Source organism: Mus pahari, chromosome 22 (genome assembly GCF_900095145.1).
Source record: "Mus pahari chromosome 22, PAHARI_EIJ_v1.1, whole genome shotgun sequence".
NCBI lineage: Eukaryota > Metazoa > Chordata > Mammalia > Rodentia > Muridae > Mus > Mus pahari.
Genome location: NC_034611.1, coordinates 4,856,749 through 4,884,274, shown reverse-complemented (window position 1 = coordinate 4,884,274; position 27,526 = coordinate 4,856,749). Strand labels below are relative to the sequence as shown.

General features: G+C 45.3%; 1 protein-coding gene across 4 annotated transcripts in view; it reads left to right on the top strand.

The window, feature by feature from the left end:
• Sulf1 (sulfatase 1) overlaps positions 1–27,526 on the top strand; it is a 163,119-nt gene that overhangs the window by 114,847 nt on the left and 20,746 nt on the right. For all 4 annotated transcript variants that reach the window (XM_021221956.1, XM_021221957.1, XM_021221955.2 and 1 more), the window contains 8 exons: positions 7,110–7,260; positions 8,155–8,330; positions 10,143–10,271; positions 10,543–10,599; positions 11,714–11,843; positions 23,045–23,261; positions 25,307–25,559; positions 27,288–27,384. In XM_021221956.1, coding sequence (XP_021077615.1) covers positions 7,110–7,260; positions 8,155–8,330; positions 10,143–10,271; positions 10,543–10,599; positions 11,714–11,843; positions 23,045–23,261; positions 25,307–25,559; positions 27,288–27,384 — 1,210 coding nt within the window. The remainder of the gene's footprint in view (positions 1–7,109; positions 7,261–8,154; positions 8,331–10,142; positions 10,272–10,542; positions 10,600–11,713; positions 11,844–23,044; positions 23,262–25,306; positions 25,560–27,287; positions 27,385–27,526) is intronic.

The following is a 27,526-nucleotide window of genomic DNA, read 5'->3' as shown; positions in this document are numbered from 1 at the left end:
CATTAGGAAGGTTGAAAAACCACTGCTCTAAGACATGGCCCAGGCCCTGGAGAACGGGGTCCAAATAAAGTAATAAGAAATAAAGCTTATAGGGAAATGATTGCAGACTATTGGGAACCTCTGTGAATCTGTACTTCAGTATGGTAATAAGAACCAAGTGAGCTGACTTTACATGAGAAAAGGTTGGGCTATCCCTTTATATTCCTAAGGAGCCAATGGTGTCCTTCACATTGATCCAACAAAGCAAAACCTTTTGCCTGGCAGAGGAAAGTATGCAGGCTTGTCTCACCTGTCCTCCTTAAGTCCACAGGCAGTGTCTTTAGCCCTACAGCCTCCAGGGATAATTGGGATTAAGCATGGCACATGGATGTGATGTCAAAAACAAGACTTCAGAGAGGTCGCAGAGGTCACAGTTCCACATGAAGACATAGAAGCCACATTGCTGGTGATCATTCTCATTGATCTTTCTACTAAGATCAGCCATAGGCAAATGTCAATATGATTGGCCCACAAAAAAATAGTATAATTTCATGCTGTCTAACTTATGGTTTAAAAAGAGCCAATAGAGAAACAAGCCCTCACTTGCCCTGTAATGACGGGATAAATCCTTTGACAAGCTAAGAACTCACTGCAGTGGACCTCTCACACCTGGCCGTTATAAAAAGAACAGACCCAAACTGTCATTTTGTTTCTAGTTGTACAATTTTTTTCTCTGGACAATTGCCAGGCAGGAGAACATTACCAGCCACAGGATATGAACATGCGTGCAGTCATTGAGTGAATCCATGTCTTTGCCACTAAGCCTTGGGTTTTGTGTGCCTAGCACACAAAGCGCATGCCTTGCCTCCAACAGGCCTGGAGTTCCTGGATGGCTTGTTGCAAAGGTCTCCCTGGCTGTTGATAGAGAAAGGGCGGGAATGGGTGCACAGGTTCAGAGTTCAGTCCTCCAATAAAAGGAGCGAGACAAATTGAAGACAAGCTGCAGATTGCGGTGTGTGGCGCTACTGAATGGCTGGCTTCCTTAGTGAAAACATTAGCAATGCAGTCAAGCAATGGGATGCAAGCAGTGAAGTGCTCTGCAGAAATACTTGGCAGGCCCTGTGGAAACTGCATGGAGCTGAAGACTCCTCTAGTGGGGGAAGCTAGTCATGTGGATGGTTTGCTTCAGGTCTTCCTAGGTGGCCAAACATCACCCGATCCCTTTCATCCAGCCCTGCGCTGTGGCTAGCTGACCCTCTTACACTGGAGAGAGTGGATCAAGTTTCCATGGTATTTGCTTCTTTGACAAAGAGAGAGGCCCATTCAGTATCTGCACACTGGCTTTACAAACTGAGGGAAGAGGTTATGCCTCCCAACTAAGAATAGGAACGGATTATCGTTCCCTTGTTCACATGGGGGTCCTGTTTAATCAGACAGTAGCTCAGGCTGTCTTGGCCTCCAAGAAATACAAGAAAGGCTCCAATACGGAAATCCACATAAAAGTCTTATCATGAAACCCTTCCCTATGGCAGAGCCCCTACTAAACTTTCAGGAAATAAGTCTGGCCTCATACTCTCCACCCCGAGATAATGTGCCCCTGCCACCCACTGTACCCCATCCGCTCTGGGGGTTGATTTTTAATTGTTTTGTTTCAATAGTTGTTTCTTCCGTACTTCATTGGGGGAGGGGAGGGAGGGAGACAGAGACAGACACAGAGACACAGAGACAGGCTGAGACAGACAGAGACAAAGAGAGTGAGACACAAAGACCAGGACAGAGGAGGGAGGGGGAGGCGAGAGAGCAAGCTGCTAATTGGAGCTGTGAAGAAGCACCCCATCTTGGAGCTGAAGAAAGACTCAGCATCCAAGAGGGCCCAGCACCCATGTCAAGCAGCCTGTAACTCCAGTTCCAGGGCACTGAACCTCCCGTGTAGCCTCTGAGGGCACTGTACTCACGTGTACACACCCTACGTAAATATACACACAGAATTAAAAAAAACAAAACAAAAAACAAAAAAACCCAAAAAAACAATAAACCTTTATAAAATGTCTTGGCCTGAAAAGAAGTTGTATTCTTATCTCTTTCACACACACACACACACACACACACACACACACACACACAAAATCCGTAAGTTATGCATCTGAAGATGAATTTTTAAATACTAAACAAGTTTCCAGTGTGAGCAGAACTGTTCCCCTTTTTATAAACCTACACCGCTATTTCCACTTTAAGACTAACCCAGTGAACTTAAATTCCTGAACTTAGCAATGTGGTTCCAGAGGAACACAGTCACACGACGCAGCCTATGAATGGTGACCTAGCAGCTCTGCCCTAAGGCAGAGACAAAAAGCATCTCTCTTTAGCCCTTTCGAAAGGGAGCCTGGCTCTCATGTAGTTGTAAAATTAATTCCTGTTTACCAAGTGAATAATGTTGACCTCACCAGCTAGCTGACATGAAAATAATTTTTCTGGTATAGTACTAGAATTCTTCAAAAAATGTTTAAGAGTTCAAAGAGCAACTAGCAATTCTCTTAATTCTATAATTTTTAATAAATAAATAAATAAATAAACAAAGTCCTAGTTGTTTGCTTTACTGAAAGCCTAAATGGCTTTGTTCAGGTGACATAAGTAGTTAGGGGCAGATGCCACCTCTCCGTGTCCCAGCTGTCCTGCCCATTACACCAGACCATGTCTCACTTCATGTCCCAGCCACAGTGGATATCAAAGTGGACCATACATATTTGCATAATTCCAATGGGCATTTCCAGCATCATTAAACAATTCTCTTTTTAGTGTATGCCTATAATCAAGATAATTTGGTCTCACTCTGCATTTGTTCAAATGTTTTCTGCCTAAAGACACTTGAAGTCAGGTGGGGCAGATCTCCATAAAGTCAATTATGGAAGCTCCATTTTAATGAAATTGAAGATGACTTGGCTTGGGAGAGTAGGTCTCAAGTCTCCCATGCAAGGCTAAGTGTGTAGGAAGACTGCGTAGGAGGCGTGTCCTCACTCTGCACGAGACCTACCCCACCACTCACTGAACAATACTATCAGCATCCTTTTCTGTTGGTGTTTGCAACTAAAAAATAATGAAGAAAACAGATGTTCAACACATCAACAAAAGAAATTTATTTTCACTGGAATGACAGCAAAGGTCATCAATATTCAAAAGGAACCACAAAGTTCATGATTCCCCAATATGAATTTAATATATAACACATGCATTTCTTGAAGCTATTTCTTGGCTGCTAAGAATCATCCTATTATTTAAAAAAAGAAAAAGGAAAAAAAAAAAAAACTACCCACCAAAGAGAAAGGTGTTATTATTGATTTTTTTTTTCAGAATCCTTTTTCCTGATTTTAGTCAAAAAGTAACTCAGGGAGAAATGACTCAAACAAGGCAGAAAACTAGCATCCTGTTGAAGAGTGAGCTTTACTGAGCGGCCAGGTGTGTGCATGTGGTGCAGTCCTGAGCAAGACACCCACAAAAGCCAAACTAGGGGGAAACAGCACACAGGGAAGGCCCAAGAGGCCAAAGCTTTGCAGCAGGGAAAGTCCGTGGGGAGCTGAAGATGTGGGAGACACATCTGTCTGAACCCTTCACTTCAGGCAGGAATTGTTACCAAGCCTGAGACAGCGATACTTCTGGGGTCATTTGTTGCTTTGTTTTGTATGGAAGGAACAGAAACTCAAAAAAGCAATGATCTGATCCTTTGTCCTCTCCGTTTTAAAGAGACAATCAGTGATGGCCACTTTTCTGTGATACATCTAATGAGCAGACTGTATCTGCAGCATAAACTGATATTCAACAATTCTTCAGTAGAAAGGAAAATACTTTCAATTGAGCTAAAGGTTAAAGATGGGAGGATTCCCTTTCCATGGGGAAAACAACTCACCTGTTCTTGTAACAGCTGGGGTTGGGGACCTCTGTGCCTGGGAGCTTGGGTCTGTGTGTGAGGACGCAGAGGGAACAGTTGCCCGGAGCTGCTAGCCTGAGCACTATGCAAAGGGAGAGCAGGGTACCCAATTGAGCTATCCTAGCTTACCGGGAAACAAGAGTAGAATGCGACCCGAAGCTGTGTTCAAGAGGCACAGAAATCTCTCAGCCCTCACAAGAACCTCTGCAAAGTCATTTTCTCTATCGTACAGATAAAGAAACTGAGGCATTACCCCAGCCCCCTCCCCAAAGACCTGCCCAGAATCATGTCTTAGCATATCAAAACTGGGAGAAAGAATGAGATCTGATTACCAAGCATTTTAGACAACTGAAGACAGTTTCCCAGTTGTAAGGAGTGTTCTTTCAGTGAAACTGTCCCTGAGACAGCTCCCAGCCCTCTTTGGGGAAACTGAAGTCAGGTCCTTATGCAAGCAAGCCTTAATTATCACTGGAGGACAGAAGGCTGCATCTTCAAGGAATTTGGCCGACCTCAGCAGGAGGCAACCACAGTCTTTGGCAAAAGATCACTTTTCAACAATGTTGTCAATTCCAGCAACCCGGACCTTCCACCTGCGGGTCTCTGAACAGCTGCTGTTCTTGGGAGGTGGGGGGGAGCAGCGGCTGTCTGTCTTCCTTTAAAAAGCAAATGTGTGCCCCCAGAGCCCTGATCCCTGCTGGGATCCCACCTGGAATGTCCTCTTCTAAGCTAGAGGTCATCTCCCATATTGAGAAAGTCAGAAAACTACAGGGGGAGGGTGGACAGCTTTGACAACAGGCCCTGAACTCTCCCTTTTAATATAAGCCAGATTTAACATATGTCATTTGGTAAATCCAGGAGTCCAATTTGAGGCTTGTAATTTGCTGCAAGTTTCCCCGGCTCCTCAAAGTGAGGTGGGGCTGCGCCAAGTACATCAAGGTAACTGGTGGAAGATGTAATTTGCCCACGTGAGCCTGCCTGTCGGTTCCCTATTGTAATTTTTATTTGCGTTGAGGTTTTGTGGTTTTAAAAAAAAAAAGTCAACTAGATTTATTTTTAAATTAAGCTGACCTAACTTCAAAGGCAGTGCGGGAAGGATGGGTATTATGCAGAAACCCTGCGTAACCTCTTCCAGCTGCATTCCCTTTGGGGCCACAATTGGTAAAAGGCTAGGAGACCTTTCCTGACCAATGTGCTGTCTTGCTCTGACCTCATACTCCTCCCCCCCCCAAATCCCCTACCCCGGGGGCCCCAGTACATGGGTGCAAAACCTTTGCTTGGGGATTTTCGAGTCTCTCTGTCCTTCTCAGCTTCTTAATCTAATCCTGTTTGTGCCACGCATGCTGCATGGCCAGTGGGAAAGGCGGACCCTTCTGCTGTGCCCACTTATCACTGCAGCCTTTTCTAGAAAGCAGGAATCCTGTCAGGTCAAAAACTGGAACCACTTGTCTCCAAAATCATTTATCTGGTAGGCAGCAAACATTGATAATTCAAAGGTTCTCTTTGACGTAGTCTTTAAAAGGAAGAGGAAAAATGGGAAGGAGTGGTTCACTTGAAAAGAATGGCAGATGGTTCTCGAAGACTCGGTAGTTTAACGATCCAGGCCTGTTTTGACCTAGACATTCACACGAAGAGAATTTGCTTATTGAGTTGTGGATGTCCTAGAGGAACCCCCTGCACTTCACTCACCCAGGGTTGCTTTGCGCTCTTCCGTTGTCCCTTTAGTGGGAACTCATGTCCTCTACCAGGCACCATTTGTACCCTTTGGCAATGGTGTCCCCAGAGCTTAACTGATGACCATGAGCATAACCAGGTAGCAAGATGACATCTGCTCCCACCTACCATTATCGGCTATCTGAAAGGAGAAAATGTGAAAATCAGGTGCCATCCATGTCTGTCTGGCTCAGTGTGCACGTGAACATCCCCAGGCACAGCCGTGCAGTGTTGTGTAGGGAGTTCCGTGTGGCAGGCTGGGTACTCGAAGTCTCCCGAAATGACCTGTTTCACGGGGACTGCTTCCAGGCCCCCTGTCAGACTTTCTTCCCTCAACACAGCCGGAGGCTTGCTCTAGGAGACTGGCACTCTCAGACAGAAGCATCCCTTGTGCATCGCTTTGCTCATGTTAACATTTGTGCGCTGTGGGCTCCAGGCTTGATTCTGCTACCTTTGTTCAACTATGTGACTTGCTTACCTGGCTCGGCTTCCACAGATGTAAAATGGGGACAATGAGCCTTTAACCAAAAGAGCCGAGACAATCAAATTAGAACATATAACATAAGCTAGATACTACTTTACAGTAAATACTCCCCCTGTGAGCTTTTAATAGCTTGTGAAGAGAAGGCATTCAATGAATGCATAATAGTGTAACACAGGCCTCACCTCAGGAGCATGAGATGGTGTCATCTAATGGACATTAGGGAAGACTTAATGAGAAAGTGACCATTTTGAGTTTCCAGGGCTGCGTAGCTGATACCATTAATCTCTGCAAACCACGCCCCCCACACACACACTGTAGGTATGAACACACCTATTCCACAGCAAAACCCACTTCTCTATAGTTAACAGAACCCTTGTCCTCTAACCTTATTGATTTCTCTATGAGGCAAGTATTTTCTTGGTAACTGTAAATGGCAGACTCGATCTTAATGGTTTTAACCTCCACCACGAGCAAAGAACAAACCTCATGATGGTGGCATATAAGCAAAGAATAAGATTATCTTAAGAAAGTCAAGAGAAAGAACTATGTTAAGATTGTGGTCACCATCATCCCACTAATGTGCAGGTGGCTCTAACAGGGTAATTAGTAATAGACACTTCAGGAGCTGACATCACCCCAAGGACATTCCTTCTGCATTTCTGTGCTATCTGAACATCTGAAATAACCATCTTTATCTTCATGTATAACTTACACATTGTATTCATAGAGCCCAAATGAACTTGAATTAATTCCATGTACAGTCTGAGTATTATCTGTGGGTGTACATGCCTGCAGAAGGTGTGTACTGTTTGGAATGAAGACAACAGTGTCACAAACTCAGAAAGTTCTCAAGATGCTTGGGAGAACACTTCAGCAGTGACTAAATTATCTTCCAGAAGTGATTATTTTACAACCTTTAACTTGTAATGACTAAGTTTTTGGGGAAAAAAAACAAAAAGAAAGAAAGAAAGAAAAGAAAAGGCTGTATGATGACTACTTTCTGCATGTTCTCAGAACACCCAGCTATAACTATGCACCGAACATGGACAAACACTGGATCATGCAGTACACAGGGCCCATGTTGCCTATCCACATGGAGTTCACCAACGTCCTCCAGCGCAAACGACTGCAGACTCTGATGTCAGTTGACGACTCTGTCGAGAGGGTAAGGCCATCCGCCACCTTGGGCGTGTCTTCATTGAATGTCCTCTCATGACCTAGTCGTGTCCACCCAGGCACTGTCTCCTAATACTGTTAAGAGAGACAAGGTGTTCAATGACATCCTCATTCCTGTCCCTTTATCCTATTTCTTAAAGAGTCAGTGACAAAGGACAGAAAATTTAAAATATCACAAATCATACCCTCAAGTGCTTTGGAAATTAAATTCTGTCAGTGACTAGAGAGATACAACGCCATATGGAGTACTGGTGACTGTGGTTAAACTAAAGTGAAGGACCCTACCTAATGCGAACATCAGCAACTCTACTCCAGTTGATCTCTGCATTATAAAATGAAAATCAAGTACAATCTCAGCTTCTGGCTTTTTAACAAAGTCTGGGTCTGCCCAGATGGGGTCTTCTTTACCCTTATGGTTAAGGAGAAGAGTTATGATGATAAAATTTGCTTTAATCGTAGAATTTCACATTGAAAAAGCTAGCGAGTTTGTGGGGAGAAGTGGTCTCATGACTTGTTTGTTGTCTGCCTCTGTAGCGAACAAGAAATAAACCCTGTCAGCAGAATGTTCTAGATAAGGAAAAAACAAATTGACTGCAGTGCTGGATATCTCCCCAAGGATCATATGCACTTCAAACTGTGGATAGTGTCTCTATTTGCCAGCCTTACTAAGGCAAGGCGTGGCTTGTGAAAACTGCCGGGTTGGGCATGGTGATGTGTGTCTTTAATCTCAGCCCTTGGGAGGCAGAGGCAGGTGGGGCGCTGTGAGTTCAAGGCTGGCCTGGTCTACATAGGGAGTTTAGGCCAGCCAGAGCTGTAAGGGGGGTTGTGGCAGTGCTGTGGCTGCCTCCTCACACTGGCTGCGACTGGTCCTACTCTCTTGCAGCTGTACAACATGCTTGTGGAGACCGGGGAGCTGGACAACACTTACATCATCTACACTGCGGACCACGGCTACCACATTGGACAGTTTGGGCTGGTCAAGGGGAAATCCATGCCCTACGACTTTGACATCCGTGTGCCTTTCTTCATTCGTGGTCCGAGCATAGAACCAGGGTCGATGTATGTATTTCTCTGTGGTGTGGAGCTGTCACAGGTCCTGTACTTGACAGATATTGTAGGTCTTAATTCAACCAGAACTAAAACATAGGGTATGTGGGTTGGTGATTACTGCCACTGCCACCTCGTAATTAAACTACACCGCTGAAGAGAAAGAAATGATAACAGTAACAGCACCCGATTCCCTGACTGAGGCTGGGTCCCCTTTGCCCTCAGTCTGTGGGTAGGATGTTCTCTTGGAGAATACCACCCTGAATCAGAATCACTTCTTATGAAGCCCAATGCTACCTTCTTAGTTTTTAAGTTTTGAAAAGAAAATGAAGGGTTAAAATGCCTGATTTTTTTTTTTAAGATTTATTTATTTTATGTATGTGAGCACACTGTCGCTGTCATCAAACACACCAGAAGAGGGCGTCAGATTCCATGACAGATGGTTGTGAGACACCATGTGGTTGCTAGAAATTGAACTGAAGATTTCTGGAAGGGTAGTCAGTGCTTTTAACAGCTGAGCCATCTCTCCAGCCCCTGAAGAGACTGGAGCCTTAAACCAATGCCTTAGACCTCTTGGCCACGCTTTTGTTTTGTTTAAGAGAAAAGAGACTTGAATGAGTTGTTCCTGTCCCTTTCTCCACCGCTGGTCATCTCGTCAGAGACACTGGCGTCCATCCCCTTTCTCTGCAATCTCAACTTGCTTTGTAGAAAACAGATAATGTGTGTAGAGAGCTATGGGAATGGCAGAAGACAGAATTGGGAATGAATTTTTAAACAGCATCCTTCATGGAAGCCCGACAGGCAGAAAGAGGATGTGTCTGAGGATCCTCAGTGCAGGAGGGGCATCTCTGGCGCCCAGAGCCCAGGATTCTGGTTCTCGTGACTAGGGCCTCATCTGCTGCTGTGCTGAGCTTATTCTGGGATGAGCGGATGTGAGGAAGAAGTTCCGCTCACTTGAGGGGCAGGGGCTAATGGAATATATGTTATATGAAAGCAGGCAGGAGATTATTTGAACACCAGAGAGAGAGGGAAGAGGGGTCAGGATAGGGAAATCAGAAAAATAATACGAAAATGTTGTAATGAGACCCATTTCTTTGTATGCTAACTTAAAATTAATTTTAAAAATTCATTACAAACTGACTGAGAACAGTTCTGTCTGTAGTTAGCTTTGTACATTGAAGGTCTTAGTCATGAGTCAATCTAAAAACTATAAAACTGGATTCTTACAATATTAACTTTACAGCTTTAGTGCAAGAGGAGTTCTGGAGTTTCACATTTTAGAAAACATGCATCACACACACACACACACACACACACACACACACACGTGAGGCTGGAGGCATGGCTCCATGATTAAGAGCATTTTCTGCTCTTGTAGAAAAGCCCACTTTAGTTTCTAACACCCACATCAGCTAGCTCATAACTGCCTGTAATTCCAGCACCAGGGAATCAACACATCTGTATGTATCTTAAATGCGCGCGCACGCATGCGCGCGCGCGCACACACACACACACACACAAACACACACACACACACACACATATACACACTCTATTAAAAATAATAATGAAAATATTAATCACATCATGTGCTGATATACATCCTGCCTGGCTATGTTTGAGACAGGGCAGTTCGAGGCGTCTCTCCAGCCTTGACCCCCTTGAAACCCAGCTGTGTTGCTACTCTCTACCACTCACCCCTCCCTAGAGCAGAGGGCGGAAGGCTTGCAGGCCAATGAGCCATGGCTGTGGGGGTAAAAACTAGCTCCGTGGCCATTTGCTACCTGCTTTAGATCTAACCTGGAACCACCTTTCTCCTTACAGAGTCCCACAGATTGTTCTGAACATCGACCTAGCTCCTACCATTCTGGATATTGCTGGTCTCGACACTCCTTCTGATGTGGATGGCAAATCTGTCCTCAAACTTCTAGACCTGGAAAAGCCAGGTAACAGGTATGTCAACGTGTCTTCTGTCAGCCAGCCCCCAAGCTCCAGCCAGTGCCCACGGCCAGCCGCTACTGAAAACCATGGAGGTAAAATAAGTTTGCCCCGTGAGGATTCCTGCAAGCTGAGCCTTTCTTGGCTGTTTATGAGTTGCATGTTGATGGTGATGCAGCCATGGTCACTGGGAAGTGGGAGGTATTTCTTTAAATAAACTGTTTGCAAAAAACCATTTGGGAAAACATTCAAATGCTAACAGTAAATATTATTATTTTGCTTTCAGGTTTCGGACAAACAAGAAGGCCAAAATCTGGCGTGATACATTTCTAGTGGAAAGAGGGTAATTATTGGTTCCTGGGCACTTCTGGGAGCCAGTCCTAGTGGGCAGCTCTTCCTGCTTTGTGTTGCTTTACACTTCATATTTTGGGTTAGTAAGCATGGTGATTTCACAGGCCCAGTTGTGAGTTTGATTTTATTATTTTATCTGACTTTATTTATAAGTTGTGTGTGTGTGTGTGTGTCTGTGTGTGCACATGCATATGTGCACATAGCACATATATGAAGATCAGATCCAAGGACAAGTTCCACGAGTCAGTTCTCTCCTTTTATCCTAGGTTGTAGGGATCAAACTCACCATCAGTCATGCTTGGCAAGCGCTTTCACCCGCTGAGCCCTGGCCCTGATGTTTGAATCACTGTTTGTCTATTCATTGCCCATCAGCAATTATTGTTACTACAGTAGAACTATAAAGAACATTGCCATAAATGGGAGTGGAGCCTGCCTCTCCAGGGTGTAGGATCCCTGTGGCACTTCTCAGCCATCCCTACCCTGCTTGCTTTTTCCTTATGTTCTTTCCATACTATTAACTTACATACATGAATGGCGTTGTGATTGTTTCCATGGTCACTTCATACCTGCTTTGGGATAGTCATTGCTTTGGTTTTCTCTTTGAGTAAACCGAGAGGGAGAGAGGCATTAATACAGTTACTTCTTTACAAAGAGAACTCTGAGGCGTGTTTTGTTTTGATTTTGGTTTTACAAGACAAGGTTTCTCTGTGTAACCCTGGCTCTCCTGGAACTCCTTCTGTTGTCCAGGCTGTTCTTGAACTCACAGATATCTGCCTGCCTCTGCCCTGGCCCTTGCCTCTCTGCCTCACAAGGTGCTGAAATTAAAGGCATGTGCCACTCCCGCACAGCAAACCTTGAATATTTTAATCACTTTCTGGGAAGAGTGGTGGCTCCTCTGCTGATGTTCACATCTTCATCTTCACCACACCCAGCCTGGAGAACTCACATGGACTCAGCCTGTGTTGGTCTCCTTCCGACAGCAGCAGAGTGTGTATATTGTTGTCGGAAGGAGTGTAGAGTTTCTGTGACAGAGAAGCAGGCTGTGTGGGAATTGGGAAGGTAATCGGGTGGCTCTTCAATAAGAAGCTTTCCCCTTTCTGTCAAAGGAAATTTTTACGAAAGAAGGAGGAATCCGGCAAGAATATCCAACAGTCAAACCACTTGCCCAAATATGAGAGGGTCAAGGAACTGTGCCAGCAGGCCAGATACCAGACGGCCTGTGAGCAGCCTGGGCAGGTGAGTACAACAGACATTCTCTATGTCCTCCTGTGCTCTCCACCACTGAGTTAAACAATATTCAGACATTTCTGTATCCCTAAGATTTCCACGTGGTCATGAGGGCAACTCAGAGACATCTCTGTGCCTGCAGATCTGTCTGTCTAAGAAGCCTTCATCTTCTCGTCACTACCCAGGCTCCCTCTTGCTAACAAAGATGGGTCTCAGAGGGACAGCTTTGCCAAAGGAACTGGCTCCCATCAAAGTAGGTCACTGAGCTGTGTTATAAAGAGCACTTACTGAAGAGCTGGGTGGCTGCTGAGCCTCTGAGCAGTGAGCCACTCCTGGTGACATGATGGAACTTTCCATCCTAAGCAGAATCGAGAGGCCCTCTAACCTATGTGCATCATGGGATCTATACCAGAGCTGACAAAGAAAAACAATCTGTATGTTCACTTCTAGCTCAAAAAGCTTTTGATATCAGCTGTAATTATGAAATCTAGGCTGTTATCAGTGAGAATGGAAAACAGTATGCAATGGATTAACACCCCATAAAAGAAAACTGGGCTGGGTGTGGTGCCATACACCTTTAATCTCATCACTCTGGAGACAGAAGCAGGTGGATCTCTGTGAGTTCCAGGCCAGCCAGGGCTACTTGGTGAGACCTTCTCTCAGAAAAACAAAAACACAAAGAAAGAGAGGGGGTGGGGGAAGGAGAAGAAAGACAGGTGACCACCAACAATTTTAAAGACTCTTTAGTTGGAATCTGTGCCGACTAAAAGGAAATCTATACAGACTAAGAAGAAAAGAAGGAAGAAATGGCAGAGCTGGTAGTGGTCTTGGTTCACTGTGGAGGTTGTGTACACCTACTGACCGAAAACTGTGATGTTTCTAGTGTGTAACCACGGAAATCCCCATCTTACATCAGGTGACTTGTTTCTTGAAAAATCAGTAATTGTGTAATTACAAAACACAGACCAAGAGGCTGGAGACAGGGCTCAGTAGTGAAGAGTGTATACTGTTCTTTCAGAGGACCCAAGTTCAGTTCCCAACACCCATGATGGGCAGCTCTTAGTGGATCTGATGCCTCTGACCGCCTAAAACACTACACTCAGGTGCACACACCCACACACAAACTCATGCATGTGCATATAATTAAAGATAACAAAAATTAAACTTAAAAAAACCCAAAAACTAAAGTGATGATGATGATAACAATAATAATAATAATAATAATAATAATAATAATAATAACTTACCTTGCCTTCCAAGCTAAGTTACCTTTAGCTAAAGAAAGACTTTTAATCCTATGGGGAATTTTTCTATTACTAACTTGGGCCTCTCAGGGCTCATAGACTCTAACTGCTAACCCAAGAGCATGCCTGAGATGGATCTAGGCCTTCTACACATATGTAGCAGTTGTGCAGCTGGGTCCTCATGTGGGACTTCTCAGGAGGGAGCAGGAACTGACTCTGACTCTGTGGCCTGTCCTTGAATCCCTTTCCCTAACTGGGCTGCCTTGTCTCGCCTCAACAGAAAAAGATGCGCCTACTCTTACTGCAACTTTATATGCCAAGGTTGGTTGGTATCCATGGGAGGCCTCCCCTTTTCTTAGAAGAAGGAGAGGAATGGTGGGGGAAGGGGAATCAGGATGTAAAGTAAATAAATAATTCAATAAAAAACAAAAAGAACAAAACCAAACAATAAAACGAAACTTCTCTGACCCTTAGATATCCCTTAGATGTCCAACATTATCTAACGGGGTTACACTTGGGAAATGGCCCGCCTAGGTTATTATCTAGTGCCCCATTCATGTGCCCCTGTTATAAAAGGTCCTCACATATGAAATACAGACTTGTAACCAACAACCTGCTCCCTTGCCTCTCTTGCCTCGCTTCTTGTTTTTAGAGGTAAAGTGTGAGAGGGTGAGAAGACAGGGGTTCAAGGAGTAAAGTCAGACATGCCGCATTCTAGCCAGCCTTAGGTGTGTTTCACAGAAAAGCTTAGCCCATTTATCACATATTAACTCCGTCTTTAAACATCTCCCATGGACACCCATCAATATTATTATGAAGAAACGTGAGGATTCTTTGGCACCTCGCGGAGAGTTTGTCGAAGCTAGCTTCAATACGCTAGTGCACTTTATTTGGGAGTTGGAAGCAGAAGGTACTGTTTAGTGTGACCTCTGCAGATTGCTAACCTTGTTAGGATTTGAGCCCTCTAAGTGGTGCACAAGATGTCGATTTGGGAATAAGGCACACTGCTTACCTACCTTTCAGTCTACCATTCTAAAAATTTCTCCATATCGCTCGTGCCCAAACCTCAATCTATGCTCTGGAGGGCAGATGGAGCATAACACAATGTTGCCATAACACAATGTTGCCATAACACAATGTTGCCATAGTCTCACCCTTGCCTACTGCACAGGAACTATGTTAAAAACCTAATTCTGTTTACTCATAGTTTTCCAAACTTAATTTGCTCCCATAAAATGTTTTTATGGCTGTCTCCCTAGAACGGTTTTTCTGTTCCTTCCTTCCTATGCAGAAGAGTGTGAATTTAGATTTCCTTAATTGCATATCTGAGAAGGTCAGAGCTTACCTGTTGTCTTAGTCAGGTTTTCTATTCCTGCACAACATCATGACCAAGAAGCAAGTTGGGGAGGAAAGGGTTTATTCAGCTTACATTTCCATACTGCTTTTGATCACCGAAGGATGCAGGACTGGAACTCAAGCAGGTCAGAAAGCAGGAGCTGATGCAGAAGCCATGGAGGGATGTTCTTTACTGGCTTGCTTCCACTGGCTTGCTCAGCCTGCTCTCTTATAGAACCAAGAATGACCAGCCCAGAGATGGTCCCACCCACAAGGGGCCTCTCCCCCTTGATCACTAATTGAGAAAATGCCCCATGGATCTCATGTAGGCATTTCCCCAACTGAAGCTCCTTTCTCTGTGATAACTCCAGCTGTGTCAAGTTGACACAAAATTAACCAGTACACCTGTCTTAGAAACACCCCCAATTAATGGAACAAAGGATTAGGCTATGCCTCAATGGTGAGCTTTTTCCCTGTAGAAATTCTTTACATTGGGCAGAAGCAGACTCTAGAAGATAGGAAGTGAGGGCATGTCTGGCTGCCTCAAGCATTGTGGTCCCAGGGGCATCAGTGAATAGTTACTGAGATCTCATGGCTCCTTGAGTGTGGTCCCTGAGACAGTAATCAGTCTCACCTAGGAGCTGGTCAGAAAGAAAGCCTCTGCCCTCGACCCTCTTATTAGGTCCCGTGTGTGCAAGTGTGTGTGTGTAAGTCCGTGTGCAAATGTGTGTGTGTAAGTCCGTGTGCAAGTCTGTGTGCAAGTGTTGTGCAAGTGTGTGTGCAAGTCTTCCAGGGCCTGCTGGTAGTGTGCTCAGGCAGTCTGTTAAGAATCTGAGAGTGTCAAAAATTTTTAGAAGCTGAGATCAACTAGGGTGTGGCCTTATGGTTCATGGAGGCCTGATCGCCTCCCTTTCTACCTCGTTACACAGAAGATTGTCTTTTTTGGACACAGTATCACTGACTTCAGAGAAAAAGAAAAGAGGTCATGGTGCTTGGGACCTGACTCAGTTGTAAGCTCAGGCTACAGCTGATGTGTTTGGATTCATTCTTCTATTTTTAGTACTAAGTATTGAGCCAAAGGATTCGCACCTGCCAGGCACATGAGCTACCAAGCGAGCTCTTTCTACAGCCTTGGCATGCACACGGTGCCCTCCTCCTGCCAAGGCTAACAGCCTTCATCCTCGTGTCTGACATTTTGTGGGGATACTGAGGAAAGTGCAGCGCTGTCAACTCTATTCTCTTCATGCAATCCCCAGAGAGAGTGTATACCCCAGCACCATACCCCCATCCTTTCCTGGCCACTTGGGTGGTTCTAGTGAACTCATGAAGCGGCATAACTAAAGGGAGAAAGAAGGGAGGGTAAAAGGTTTGGGTTAGTTATAGTACCCACTACTTCTTGGTTCTGTCACTTTAAGTTCTCCCAGGCCTCGGGTCTTCTGTGTCTATCTTGTGAAAAACAGTGCTTTTTTATACATAAGTGTGAGAGTGTCTGGGGGTGATTTCTTCAGGGTGTCACCACTGGTCCAGGGACTCTCACCTGCTGTTTGTGGTTCTATGACGCAAGCAGGGGATAAACCAGCTGGAGCCTCAGGCGCTTGGCATGACTCCTTGACTACGCACAGAACCACCGGCAGGGATTAATTATGACAACATGGACATGTGTGTTTGCATTGCTTACATGTTTCTGCACTAATCCAAGACAAAGTGTGAATTCCCACCACCCTCTCAGCTAGCACTTCTACCCCAAGCACATCTGTATGCCCACCTCCTCCTACCTCGTAAACACATGCACATTCCTGTGCAAAACCTGAAGGTGATGTTCACCGGGAAGAGTTCTGAAAACTACCAATGTTCCCTCTTCCCATTTCTAATTCTTTTGTTTGTCTAGAGTTTCTTTTGCTTTGTTTGCTTCTGTTCGTTCCACAGGATAAGGTCTCTATATGTAACCCAGGCTAACCTGTCCTCCGACCTCAACACCCCAAGGGTCTAAATTACAAACTCAAATCGCTACACCCCCACACACCGCCACACTCCTAGCCCTGCACTTTTGGTTTCTGATTTTTGTTTGTTTGTTTGTTTTGTTTTGTTTTGTTTTGTTTTGTTTTGTTTTTAGTGGTTTCACAAACCTCAGGATTATGCCACTATCTACGCGCCCCTGGATAATTCACTTAACTGTACTCTCTCAGTGCTGTTGATACGTAGATACAGCTGAGCCAGCCACAGAGGTTACCGCAAAGGTTATGTGGATTTATGTGTAATGGTGGCTTGGACCCATGGCAGGCACCACACGAATGCTTTCAGCTTTTGTTCTGGCGAGCCTGATCTGGAGTCCTAGAGTTTTCCCACTCTCAGTACCGCCTTATACACGCATTTCTCTTTTCTGCTTCTCCTTGCTTTCTACCTCTCCCTGCCTCCCTCTGTTCCACCTCATCCCAAGACAGCAGGAGCTAAATCTCTTTGGTCAACCACTCTTTTTCATGTTTCTGAGAAATTTTGTCACTGGCTTGAGCTAAGTCGTGGTTTGGACAGAAAAGTTTATATTTGTCTTTCCCTTCCCAGCATTTGGTTTGAAGCTTTCGGTGCTTTAGTTCTGTGATGCTGGCACTGGCATAGAAGCTACAGGTCATCACAAACCTGCTGCACTGTGACTACACGTCAGAGAACAGGATTTGACCTGTATTATGACACATATGAAGACACACTTTGGAGAATTAGCTTGTGTATATAAACCCAAGCTTTTATCTAGTCCCTGGACAGCAGTAGATATTTGAAAAAAGAAACTGAAGCCCATTTTTTGCTTATTTGCTTATTAATCAGGCACGCATACACTGACGTATGAAGCAAGGCATCCATAAGCAATCTGAGGGATAAATGATGTCTGGGATGTAGAAACCATTATGATTACCTAGTGATTGCTCCAGGAAGAAGTAACCAGAGTCATGCATTGTTAAATATCGTGCTAGGCATCCCAGGCCTAAATTACATACAGAGAGACTGGGGATCAGAAGGAAAAATCAGTTGACAGAAACAGAGCTGGAAATCCCAGTTCCAACCGAGATACGTGTGACTCAAAGCCGTAGCCCTCCCAGGCCTGATAGCCCATCCCTGCTAGTGCTAGCCTTTGGGAGCCAGAGATAGGAAGGTGACTGAGTCCAGGGATTCAAGAGTGTTTGGGGGTGCACATGACAGTGAGCTAGGGCTCAGTGAGTAAAAAGATCTGCTGCCTTTCCTGACAGCCCCAGTTCAGTCCCAGAAACCAGTGTCGCAGAAAGGGCGCTTTACTTCCTGCAAGCTATCCTCTGACCTCCACACAAGTGCTATGGCACGTGCACACACACACACACACACACACACACACACACACACACAGTAAATCAATTTAAAATGGAAAAAATAGTCACAGTGTTTGCCATGAAATAATAATTGCTATATTCCAGCATTTCTAACCAGGAACTAAGTTGTCCAGTGAGTAGGCAAGCTTTTTCTGAAATCAATTCCACCGGCACTGGCCTGAATGCAGGTACCACATCTTCTTTTTAGAACCCAAAGCACTCAATATTTTTATAAAACATCTTTATCACTAAGAGAATCTGGTATTATTTTACTAGCTATGGAGTCTGCAAGAAGACTGGAGGTTCTGCTGTTTGCTCAAAGACGTTGAGTTAGGAGCAAAAGACAATTAAAACTGAGGTTTTAGAACCCAACTGAATATTTAACTCTATTAAAAATGGCCACTACTTATGGAGTTCACATTACTTCCAACCATGTTAGGAATGAAGTTGTAACAACAGCACTAGCTGAGCTGAGCACCCTTCCCCGGTGAGCTCCTCCAGGCTGTGTGTCTCCACTCACTCTCCTGAACCAACCCAGCTTCCTCTCACTGGACCCAGGTGTAAAGAAAACTGTCCCTAAACTGTCCAGGATAGACTACAGATAAACGAGCAGAATCGGCCCACTGCGTAGTTGTTAGGATCACATGACTAAGTTCATGTGACCTGCTCTTAACGTCACAGAAGCATTCGGCAGCGTTGACAGTGGAGGTAAAGACAACAATGAATGAAAATGTTCTCAAAACATATGTGATGTTTTTCCCATTTGATTCAATTTTCCCCATCTAGCTGTACACGGGACCCTTGTGTCAAAATAACCAGGTAGTCTCCTTCACTGGACATTATTTACATACAGGCAGGTGCAGGCAGCCTCAACCTGAACTCGTGATTACCAAATTTGGTGATGCTCCACTGAGATAACTTTAGAGGACAATTCGGGAACAGGACACAGGGTCCTGGCCCCCAGTGCCAAGTCAGTGTAGTTGCAGAGGCAAATAACAATGAAGAGAGGGGTTTAACAAATAACTGTATCCAGAACATTGCTGATTATAAGTTTCAAGAATGTTTCGAGGGGGGAATGTATGATAAGTTATTGACACAAACTTACCAGTCAGAAAACAGAATGAGAATTGAAGTGGTCTAACTCCAGAAAGCAGGGGAGAGGCCTGAATGGCTGGTACAGACACAGACGGGCTGGTATAGTGATGGGATTGGTTACCAAGGAGCCTCAGAAGGTGGTCAAAGCTGGCCAGAAATAACCATGTGTCTCTGGGGATGCTTGACGAACACAGCGCACTCCATGTCCCATCAGCTGTGAGGCAAACACCTTCTCTTTGACCACTACACAGCTTGCAGTCGTCATTTCAGAGTAACTCTCTTAAAAGTTCCCTTTCTCTGGTATTTCACCTGTAAACTCTGTGGGTGAAGCCCCAGTTCTAGTGGCAGCTGTTTCAAGGTTTTATTGCACTCATAAAAATTGTCATGATAAAGAACACTGAAGTGGTAATTCTGTTTCATTAAAATTCCTGGTATGCCTGCCCTGGGATGCTTCCCTAAGCCTCTGGAGTGGGCTCTGTGACTTCTTCAGAAGGTCCGTGGTGGAGAAGACAGTTGACGTTGTGGTCAATAGATATTGCCTTATGTATGTGTAGATGTATGTATATAGCTGTGTTGTATAGAAGTGTGTGTGTGTGTGTGTGTGTGTGTACATTAAATACATGCAGATACATATGTGTGTTTGGCTGTGCCTGCTCCAGGAACAATACCATACACTGAGACTCTTAACTCACTCCTCAGGAAGGAATTCCTATTCCTTTTTCACAGGAAATCCATGAGGAATTTGGCTGATGGCAAAATGGGCTAGATTCCAAGTAGGCGGTCACTACAAACTACACACACCATCGTGCTCTGCAAGAATCTGCTTGTACCATCCACTTCTCTAAGCCAAAAACAAAAAAAGTCAGGAAGTTTGTACCACAGTACTGGGGTTCAGTCGTTACTATTTGGCCAGGCGTGGTGGCATACTCAGGCAGCCCCAGTTGCAGGAGGTTGAGGCAGGAGGATCGTTTGAAGCCAGGAGCTGAGGCCAACCAAGTCTCAGAAGTGATTCTGTTTGTGCCAGAGATGGTGTGAATTGGACTCACAGGCAGCCCTTGCCTTTAGGAGTAAAATTGGCCCCGTTTCCCTGTGTGGCAGAGGCTGAAGTTTTGCTCTGCCTGGCACTTGGCTGTGGGTGGAGTCACTGCCTTCTGCTCCTCCCGGCCCCAGGCCTGCACATGCCGGGTGGAGAGACCATCCAGATGGATGGCTGCATCTTAAGCCATTTGGATTTAAGACAGAAGCACACACAGAGTCACTGTCCCCAAAATTTCCAACTGTGAAAAGTTATCTCTTTTGGTAGTACTTACCAACAATAAGAATTCTGTATAGTGTGCAGTTCTTTCATAGTGAAAGTGTCTTTCAGCTTTGGCGAAATTCTTTTGGGTCCCTAGAAACACTTTTTGCAAGCTCAGTGAGCATCCCTCTGAGTGCCACCAAACCCTGCCTACAAGTGGCTGAACTTTGCTTTACATGCTGAATTCTGGAGCAGACTCTGAGGCAAAGACTCACTCATTTGTCCACTATCTGGAGGGGGAGCTAGGCAAGCTGCCGCCCTATAAACGGAACACACATCCTGATGCGCAGAAGTGCAGGGCACAGTTTTCGTCCTGCCATAATCATTTTTGAACCAACTACATCTGCACATTTTTAGACACATCTTTCCTTGTACACAAACCCCACATGTCTGTATCCTTTTCAAAGACTCAAACACCTGAGCTATTGAGACTTAAATATTTTCCTTCTGCCGATTTTCCCCAGCAAAGATTCCGGTTGCACAGAGGTCCATGAAAGGCATTAAAATCATTTAGGATTCTAATTACAAATGCCAGTATCTAGTCAAAGTTGGGACTCACTCCCAACTGTGTGACATGGCTGAGTTGGGCCTAAACAAATGTATTCATTTGTTTGTTTGTTTATTTGTTTGAGGTAGAGTCTTACAGTCCAAGCTGCCTCCAGACTTATAATCCTCCTGTCTCAGCTTCTTGAGTGCTGAGAATACAGGTATCAGCTACCAGATTTATTGGTTTATTTGTGTGTTAGCTTCCCTGAAACTGGAGGTCCTGGTGGATGTGAGCTGCCTGGTCCAGATGGATGCTGGTAACTGACCCTGGATGTGCTAGACGAGCAGAAAGTGTTTAGTCACTGAGCCTTCTAGCTAGCCTCTGCTCAGTCCTCTGCACCTTGGTCCTCCCATTGCTGTGGTCTGTGTCACCTTTTCCTGACGTGCTTGGTAGTTAGCTACCCTTTCTTCAGCAACCTGCTCTTCTGTGTGAAGACCTTGAAGGTTCAAGGCACTTCAGGCAAAGCCTGAAAAGAGATGAACGTGACATGGCTTGAAATAATCATTCCGAAACACCGGAGGTGTGGAGGCTCAGGTGGGACCATAGCGTGAATTCTAGATGCTCAGGGCATGGGGGTCGAAAGCCCCAATGCTGCTCTGATAATTAAACATATAGCACAGACATGCAGCTCTCTTGATGTAAATGGATGGTAACCGCAGAGCCCTTGCTCTAGGCGAAGGCTTGTGCATGATTTACTGCGCATTTGATTTATCTGCTGACAGAACCATCACATTCCTTGGCCAAACTTTTTTTACATCAGAGACACCTCCTGGTGGTATTATTGGCTTACCAGTGGGAGTGGGAGATATGAGATACTCATAGATACTATTAGAGTGGGTATCCTTTACACACATGACTTCTTTGGGTTTTGAGACAGGTTTTTTTCTGTGTAGGCTTGGCTGTTCTGAAACTTGCTCTGTAGACTGGTCTGGTCTTGAACTCAGAGATCCGCCTACCTCTACTTCCCAAGTGCTAGGATTAAAGTCCTGTACCACCAAGACAGGACTTATCTGAAAATGTGTGTGGCACATACAGCATGGATCTTTAGAGCATACGTATATTGTGCTGGTCTCAGCTTAGAAACCTATGCATTGAAATACACATAATAATAGCACACCGAACCGGGCGTGGTGGCACACACTTTTAATCCCAGCACTTGGGAGGCAGAGGCAGGCAGATTTCCGAGTTCAAGGCCGGCCTGGTCTACAGAGTGAGTTCCAGGACAGCCAGGGCTATACAGAGAAACCCTGTCTCGAAAAACCAAACAAAAATAAAATAAAATAAAATAAAATAAAATAAAATAAAATAAAATAAAATAAAATAAAATAAAATAAAATAAAATAATAGCACACCGAGGACACTTGTATTTGGGAGGGAGAAAAGGATACATTTAACAGTGCTAGCCCTTATCCAGGCTCACTCTGTTGTCTTGCTAACATAGCTTCAAATGAAGGCCAGGATTCTTCCTACTGACCAGTGAGTCTTTTCGGGCTTGTAAGAGAGAAACTGAAATGTAAAGAAGTTCTTGGGGCTTTGGAGTGTAGAGGGGCTTCTGAGAGGCCTCCCAGGGTGAAAAGACATTGTTGGAACCAGAACTGTGAACTTGCTGCATTCCCACCGCTGTGGACAAAACAGGAACTAGGAACCCCACCCAGTGCGACCCCCACTGCCACCACCCCCGCAGAGCACATTTTCTGGGAAGGTGGGCTCAGTCTCCCTGGGACCCACCGCATGCTGCATGCTGTGGGCCTGCAGAGTTTGTAGGAGAAGAAGGAAAATCAAAAGAAAACACGATGAGTTTGCCAATGTCTGGGATACCCAGAGTTGGCTTTGCCTGTAGTGGCCTCAAATTAAATTCCTCTCTGTCTTGCTCCTCTGCCACCCTGCCCAGACTCACTTTAGAAACCCAGAGGCAGAGAACAAAGCAGGCAAGTTTGTTTTTCCAGAACAAATGGGGCAGTTTGGGGGTCCCGGTAGAAGCAGCGCTGACAGCTGGCTCCGTGTTGGGACACTAAGGGTTTTAACACGGTTCATTCAAGACTGTTTAGTCTGGGGGGCCGAGGATTCATTTATCAGCGCCAGTGTCATCGAGGCAGTTCTGATTCCCAATGATTGCATTGTCATCTGTATGTGCCTGCCACAAACGAAATAGAACTGAGCAGTTACTGCAGGGTCACTAAAAAGCCCTTTCATTTATGCTCCTTAATGGAATTAGCAGTGAGGGACAGGACGGGGCGGGGGGTGGGGGATGGGGAGGTGATGGTGGGGGAGCGGACTGACGGACACCCAGCCAGTGCTAGGGTGCTTAGTAAATAACACCTGGCTCAGCATCGCCAACTGCTTCCCGCTGGCTCTTGCAGAACTGGCAGTGCATTGAGGATACATCCGGCAAGCTTCGAATCCACAAGTGTAAGGGACCCAGTGACCTGCTCACCGTCCGTCAGAATGCACGCAACCTCTACTCTCGTGGATTGCATGACAAAGACAAAGAGTGCCATTGTAGGGACTCTGGTTATCGCTCGAGCAGAAGCCAGCGAAAGAATCAAAGGCAGCTCCTGAGGAACCAGGGAACACCAAGTAAGCTAAACCTTGTGACCCCCCACAGCGGCAGGAGGATCCCTTTTCAAGACAACCTCCTCCACAATTCACACACAAATTAGATGTTCTCGGTGCCTAGATTTCAGGATAAAAGCAAAAATCATTGCTCAGTTTAAAGTAAGATAGCAAAGATCGGCTAGAAATTTTACTTTGCAAGTATTTTCACTTAGTATAGAATAAAAATCCACTTAGTAACCTCCTAGGGACCAGGGCATCCACACAGGAAAGGGCTTCTGCGGGTGTCCCACGGGACCGGGGGTGGGGTGGGGGGAGGGTTTGATCCATCTGACTTTACCTTCATGGTAATGCTCTGATATGCCTGCCTTAAGTTTCTTTAAAAGTTAAATTTCAGGTATCAGTTCATATGTGTTTAACCTTAGAGGAAAGACATGAGCAGTTTTTAAAGGCATAGTTTTAATGTCTTTAAATGCATATTTTTCATGCTGTATCTTTAAATGTTGTCACACGGTTGTATCTTGCTGAGTGGCAGTATCAAATTAGTTGAATTCAGTACAGCTTATCCGTACTGCCTACAATTTCTTTTAGTAAAACTCTCAGATAACTGATTGACACGGTGTTATAGACTACAGAAAACAGGAGGAACATCTACTGAAGAATGATAGTCTCCTGCCACCTAGTGGCAGATTTGAGAAGTGGCTCAAATCTGTGCCTATTCTATGTCAGGAAACAAGTTCTGTTTAAACTTGTGTCCAAGAATTGGACACAAAACATTTAAGAGAATCAGAGTTCCTTAAAGCAGACATTTTTGTGATGAACTTGGACTTGAGGATCATGAATTCCCTATCTAAGTGGACTGGTCTTCACGGATTCTTAAAGTGGTTTATAACCAGTATCACGGAGTTACGGGATTGTCTTTCCTCCTGGAAGGAAATTTCACATTTAAACCACACAAGAAAATCACAGCTACAACTAATAAGGTTACAAGGCCCCCTGATACAAGCATCCCACATAGCAGCAGGAACACTCTCCCCTGCCAGAAAGTTTCCAAACTGCGTCCTAGAACGGGAGCACCTGAGGTGATGGTGGTGCAAGTCGTCTGTCTGCCATGGCAGCCACTACCGCACTGGAAACTAAGGGGTCCTATGGGAACAATCTCCCCTGTAGGAAGGCTGACAGTTGTGGTTCCATAATCTCTGTGACTCTTCTTCATGACTTAGGAAGCTGGAGAGAAGATTCCAGAGGAGTATGCTTGGCGAAGGCCAAGCACGTAAGCAGAGGTCAGAGCTTGTACATTAACACCCTTACCCAGGACCCAGTGACCATCAGGCAGCATCCCATAGTCGGCACTGTGGGTGCGCAGTGGCCGTACTCTTAGCCTCAAGTGTTCAAAATGTTACATGGCTGATGCAAACTTTCACAAATTTAGCCGTTTTAGAGCGCTGCCCTGTGCTTGTGTAAATGTGAGGTGGTGAGAGGGGTCATCTTTTTAAAAAAAGCAGCTCAAGGCAGTGGTGAGGCTATAAGAGGAGACAGTGCGTTCAGGATCCAGGACCCAGCGCGCTCAGGCTGTAGGACCTAGGGACAACCCAGCAAAACTCAAGGCTTCAGTTCCCTCATGCAGAAAGAATAATAGAACCAATTCATGTTTGATGGCTCATAAGTTTGTTTTTTTTTCAGTGTAAGGACCATTATGACAATACTTTCATTTCAAGATTATGGATTCTAGATAGATAAGCAGTATACAAAGGACAGCCGAAGCTAATAACAAGCAGAGACTATATAGTTCTATACTAAGTGCCTGAGCCATTCATGTAGACAACCAAGTGTGGCAGCTTTTAGCCTGCTAGCACCCTTGACAGGATGGACCCAACCAGAACAAGAGCATGCTTTTTCCTGCTGTAACTTCAGGAGCCACCCAGGACAAAGGTGCCCCAAGGCTACTCAGCCTGCACTTTGTGTTCCTCTCTAACTTTCCACTACGACCGGTGATACCATTCTCACACACACACACACACACACACACAACTGTTCACCCGCGATAATGACTTTCCCTCTCATTCCAGAGTATAAGCCCAGATTTGTGCACACCCGGCAGACTCGGTCCCTGTCCGTCGAATTCGAAGGTGAAATATATGACATCAATCTGGAAGAAGAAGAACTGCAAGTGTTACCACCAAGGAGCATTGCTAAGCGCCATGATGAGGGTCACCAGGGCTTCGGAGGCCACCAGGCTGCTGCTGGTGATATCAGGAATGAGATGCTGGCAGACAGCAACAATGCTGTGGGGTTACCCGCTACTGTCCGGGTGACACACAAGTGAGTCTCCTCGTGTAGTTCCCAGGCTGGAGGACAACATTACCTCACACCCCATACAATCACCATTGCACTTTGCAAAAAGAAATAGTATTGCTCAGTAATGCAGTGCCCAAAGGCTTACATGCACAACCAGGGGAACAAGAAAACAGGAGGCGTTAGAACCGCCAGCCACCTGGACACCTGCTTTGGGTTCTGTTTCTAGGAAAGCCCATTCATTAGCTGGGAACCAGGCAGAGCAATCCCGTCATATTGCAACTTAGCAGGCATGGGTGGAACTTCCACCCACAAGTTGTTACCTAAAGAAGTCTGGGGACTTCTGGGGACACTTCCGTGCTCCATGGTCCTCCAGGCTTAGAGCATTACAGAACCAGGCCTCAGAATTGAAGCACACCTTAAAGAAAAACAGTTGATCCCAAAGAATCTTCTAGAAAATGATTTTGGACCCAGAATGGGTATATAAGATCAGAAAAAAATGGCCTGCTTCAGGCAGAAAGAAAGGGTTTCAGAAATCAAACAGACAGGAAACAAACACCAATATCCATAGGTTAATAGACTCAGGTAGCTTTTCAGTGCCTCCTCAAATTTATCTACTCTTTTTTAAAAAATTTATTAGATCTTTATTTTGTCCCCAATGTCATCAGCATGGGGTGCCATGGAGTGTCGTGAGTGCACCCAGGTTTAAATTTGTTAGTTACATGCCCATACCAGCCCCTCTCTACCGTAGCGCTCTTACTTTATTGCAAAGCTTAGCGTGGGAGGAGAAACAGCTGGGTTTTCAGAATGTTTGCCAGCTATACAAGAGACCAGGACTCGGGGCTGGGAAGTTGGCTCAGAGATGAAGAACACTGGCTGCTCTTCTAGAAGAGCCAGGTTTGGTTACCAGCACCCACATAGAGGTTCACAACCGTGTGCAACCCCTGTCAGGGGCTACAACTCCCACATCTGAATTCCACAGATACCACATGCACCTGATGCACAGACGCACATACAGATAAAATACCCATGAGCACAAGTAAAAATAAATAAGCAAACAAACGCACCTTGGAACTGGAGGTGATCCCAGCACCATTTAAATTAGACATCATGAGTGCACCTACATTCCCAGCCCCCGATGTTCAGCGGGATCTGAAGTTCAAGTCCTTCTTGGGATACATGGAAAGAAAAAGATGGAGAATCTGAAGGTCTAGTGCAGCAGTGTAAAGCGCTTGTCCAGCCGGAGGCTTGTCTAGTTAGACCCTCAGCACAGCCAAACAGAAGGGAAGCATTAGTGTTCGTGCGCTGATTGAGGGATTTCCTTCTGTAAAGCAAAATGATGGAATGATGTGTTTCTTCCAAGAAGCCATTCTGAACTGTGACTTTGAAAATCTATACACACGTACACACACAGGAAAATGCACTCTTAATCTTTCGTGTGTGCACTTGCTGGCACTTTAAGAGCTTAATTTGGGGAGTGGATCCTGTTCAAGGGAGGATGAATGCGAAAACGTGTGGCAAGGTGTTCTTGGGGATAATCTTGTCACAAAGCACTGACCCTGTCCCTTGTCCAGCCAGCGGCCAGGACCCATTCTCGGCTATCCTTGTGAGGGGATCCGCTCTCAGCGCAGTGTTTTTACCTACAGGAAGAGGGCGCAGGGCACAGAGTGCTCTTTGCTCTCTCTCTCTGGTGTTTGTATGTTTGTTGATATTAGAACATAAGCCTGTTTCTCTGGGTCCTCTTTGATTTTGCAGATGCTTTATTCTTCCAAATGACACAATCCATTGTGAGAGGGAGCTGTACCAGTCAGCCAGAGCGTGGAAAGACCATAAGGCCTACATCGATAAAGAGGTCAGCCTTGGGGCTGGGTAGAGCGTTGGTATAGAGAGCTTCGTTGTCATAAGCAAGGAGGTTCCATCCCCGCACAAACATACAAACAAACAAAGCAATCCACAGGGCTGTGTGCTCGCCTCCTTAGCCCTGCTGTGACTGC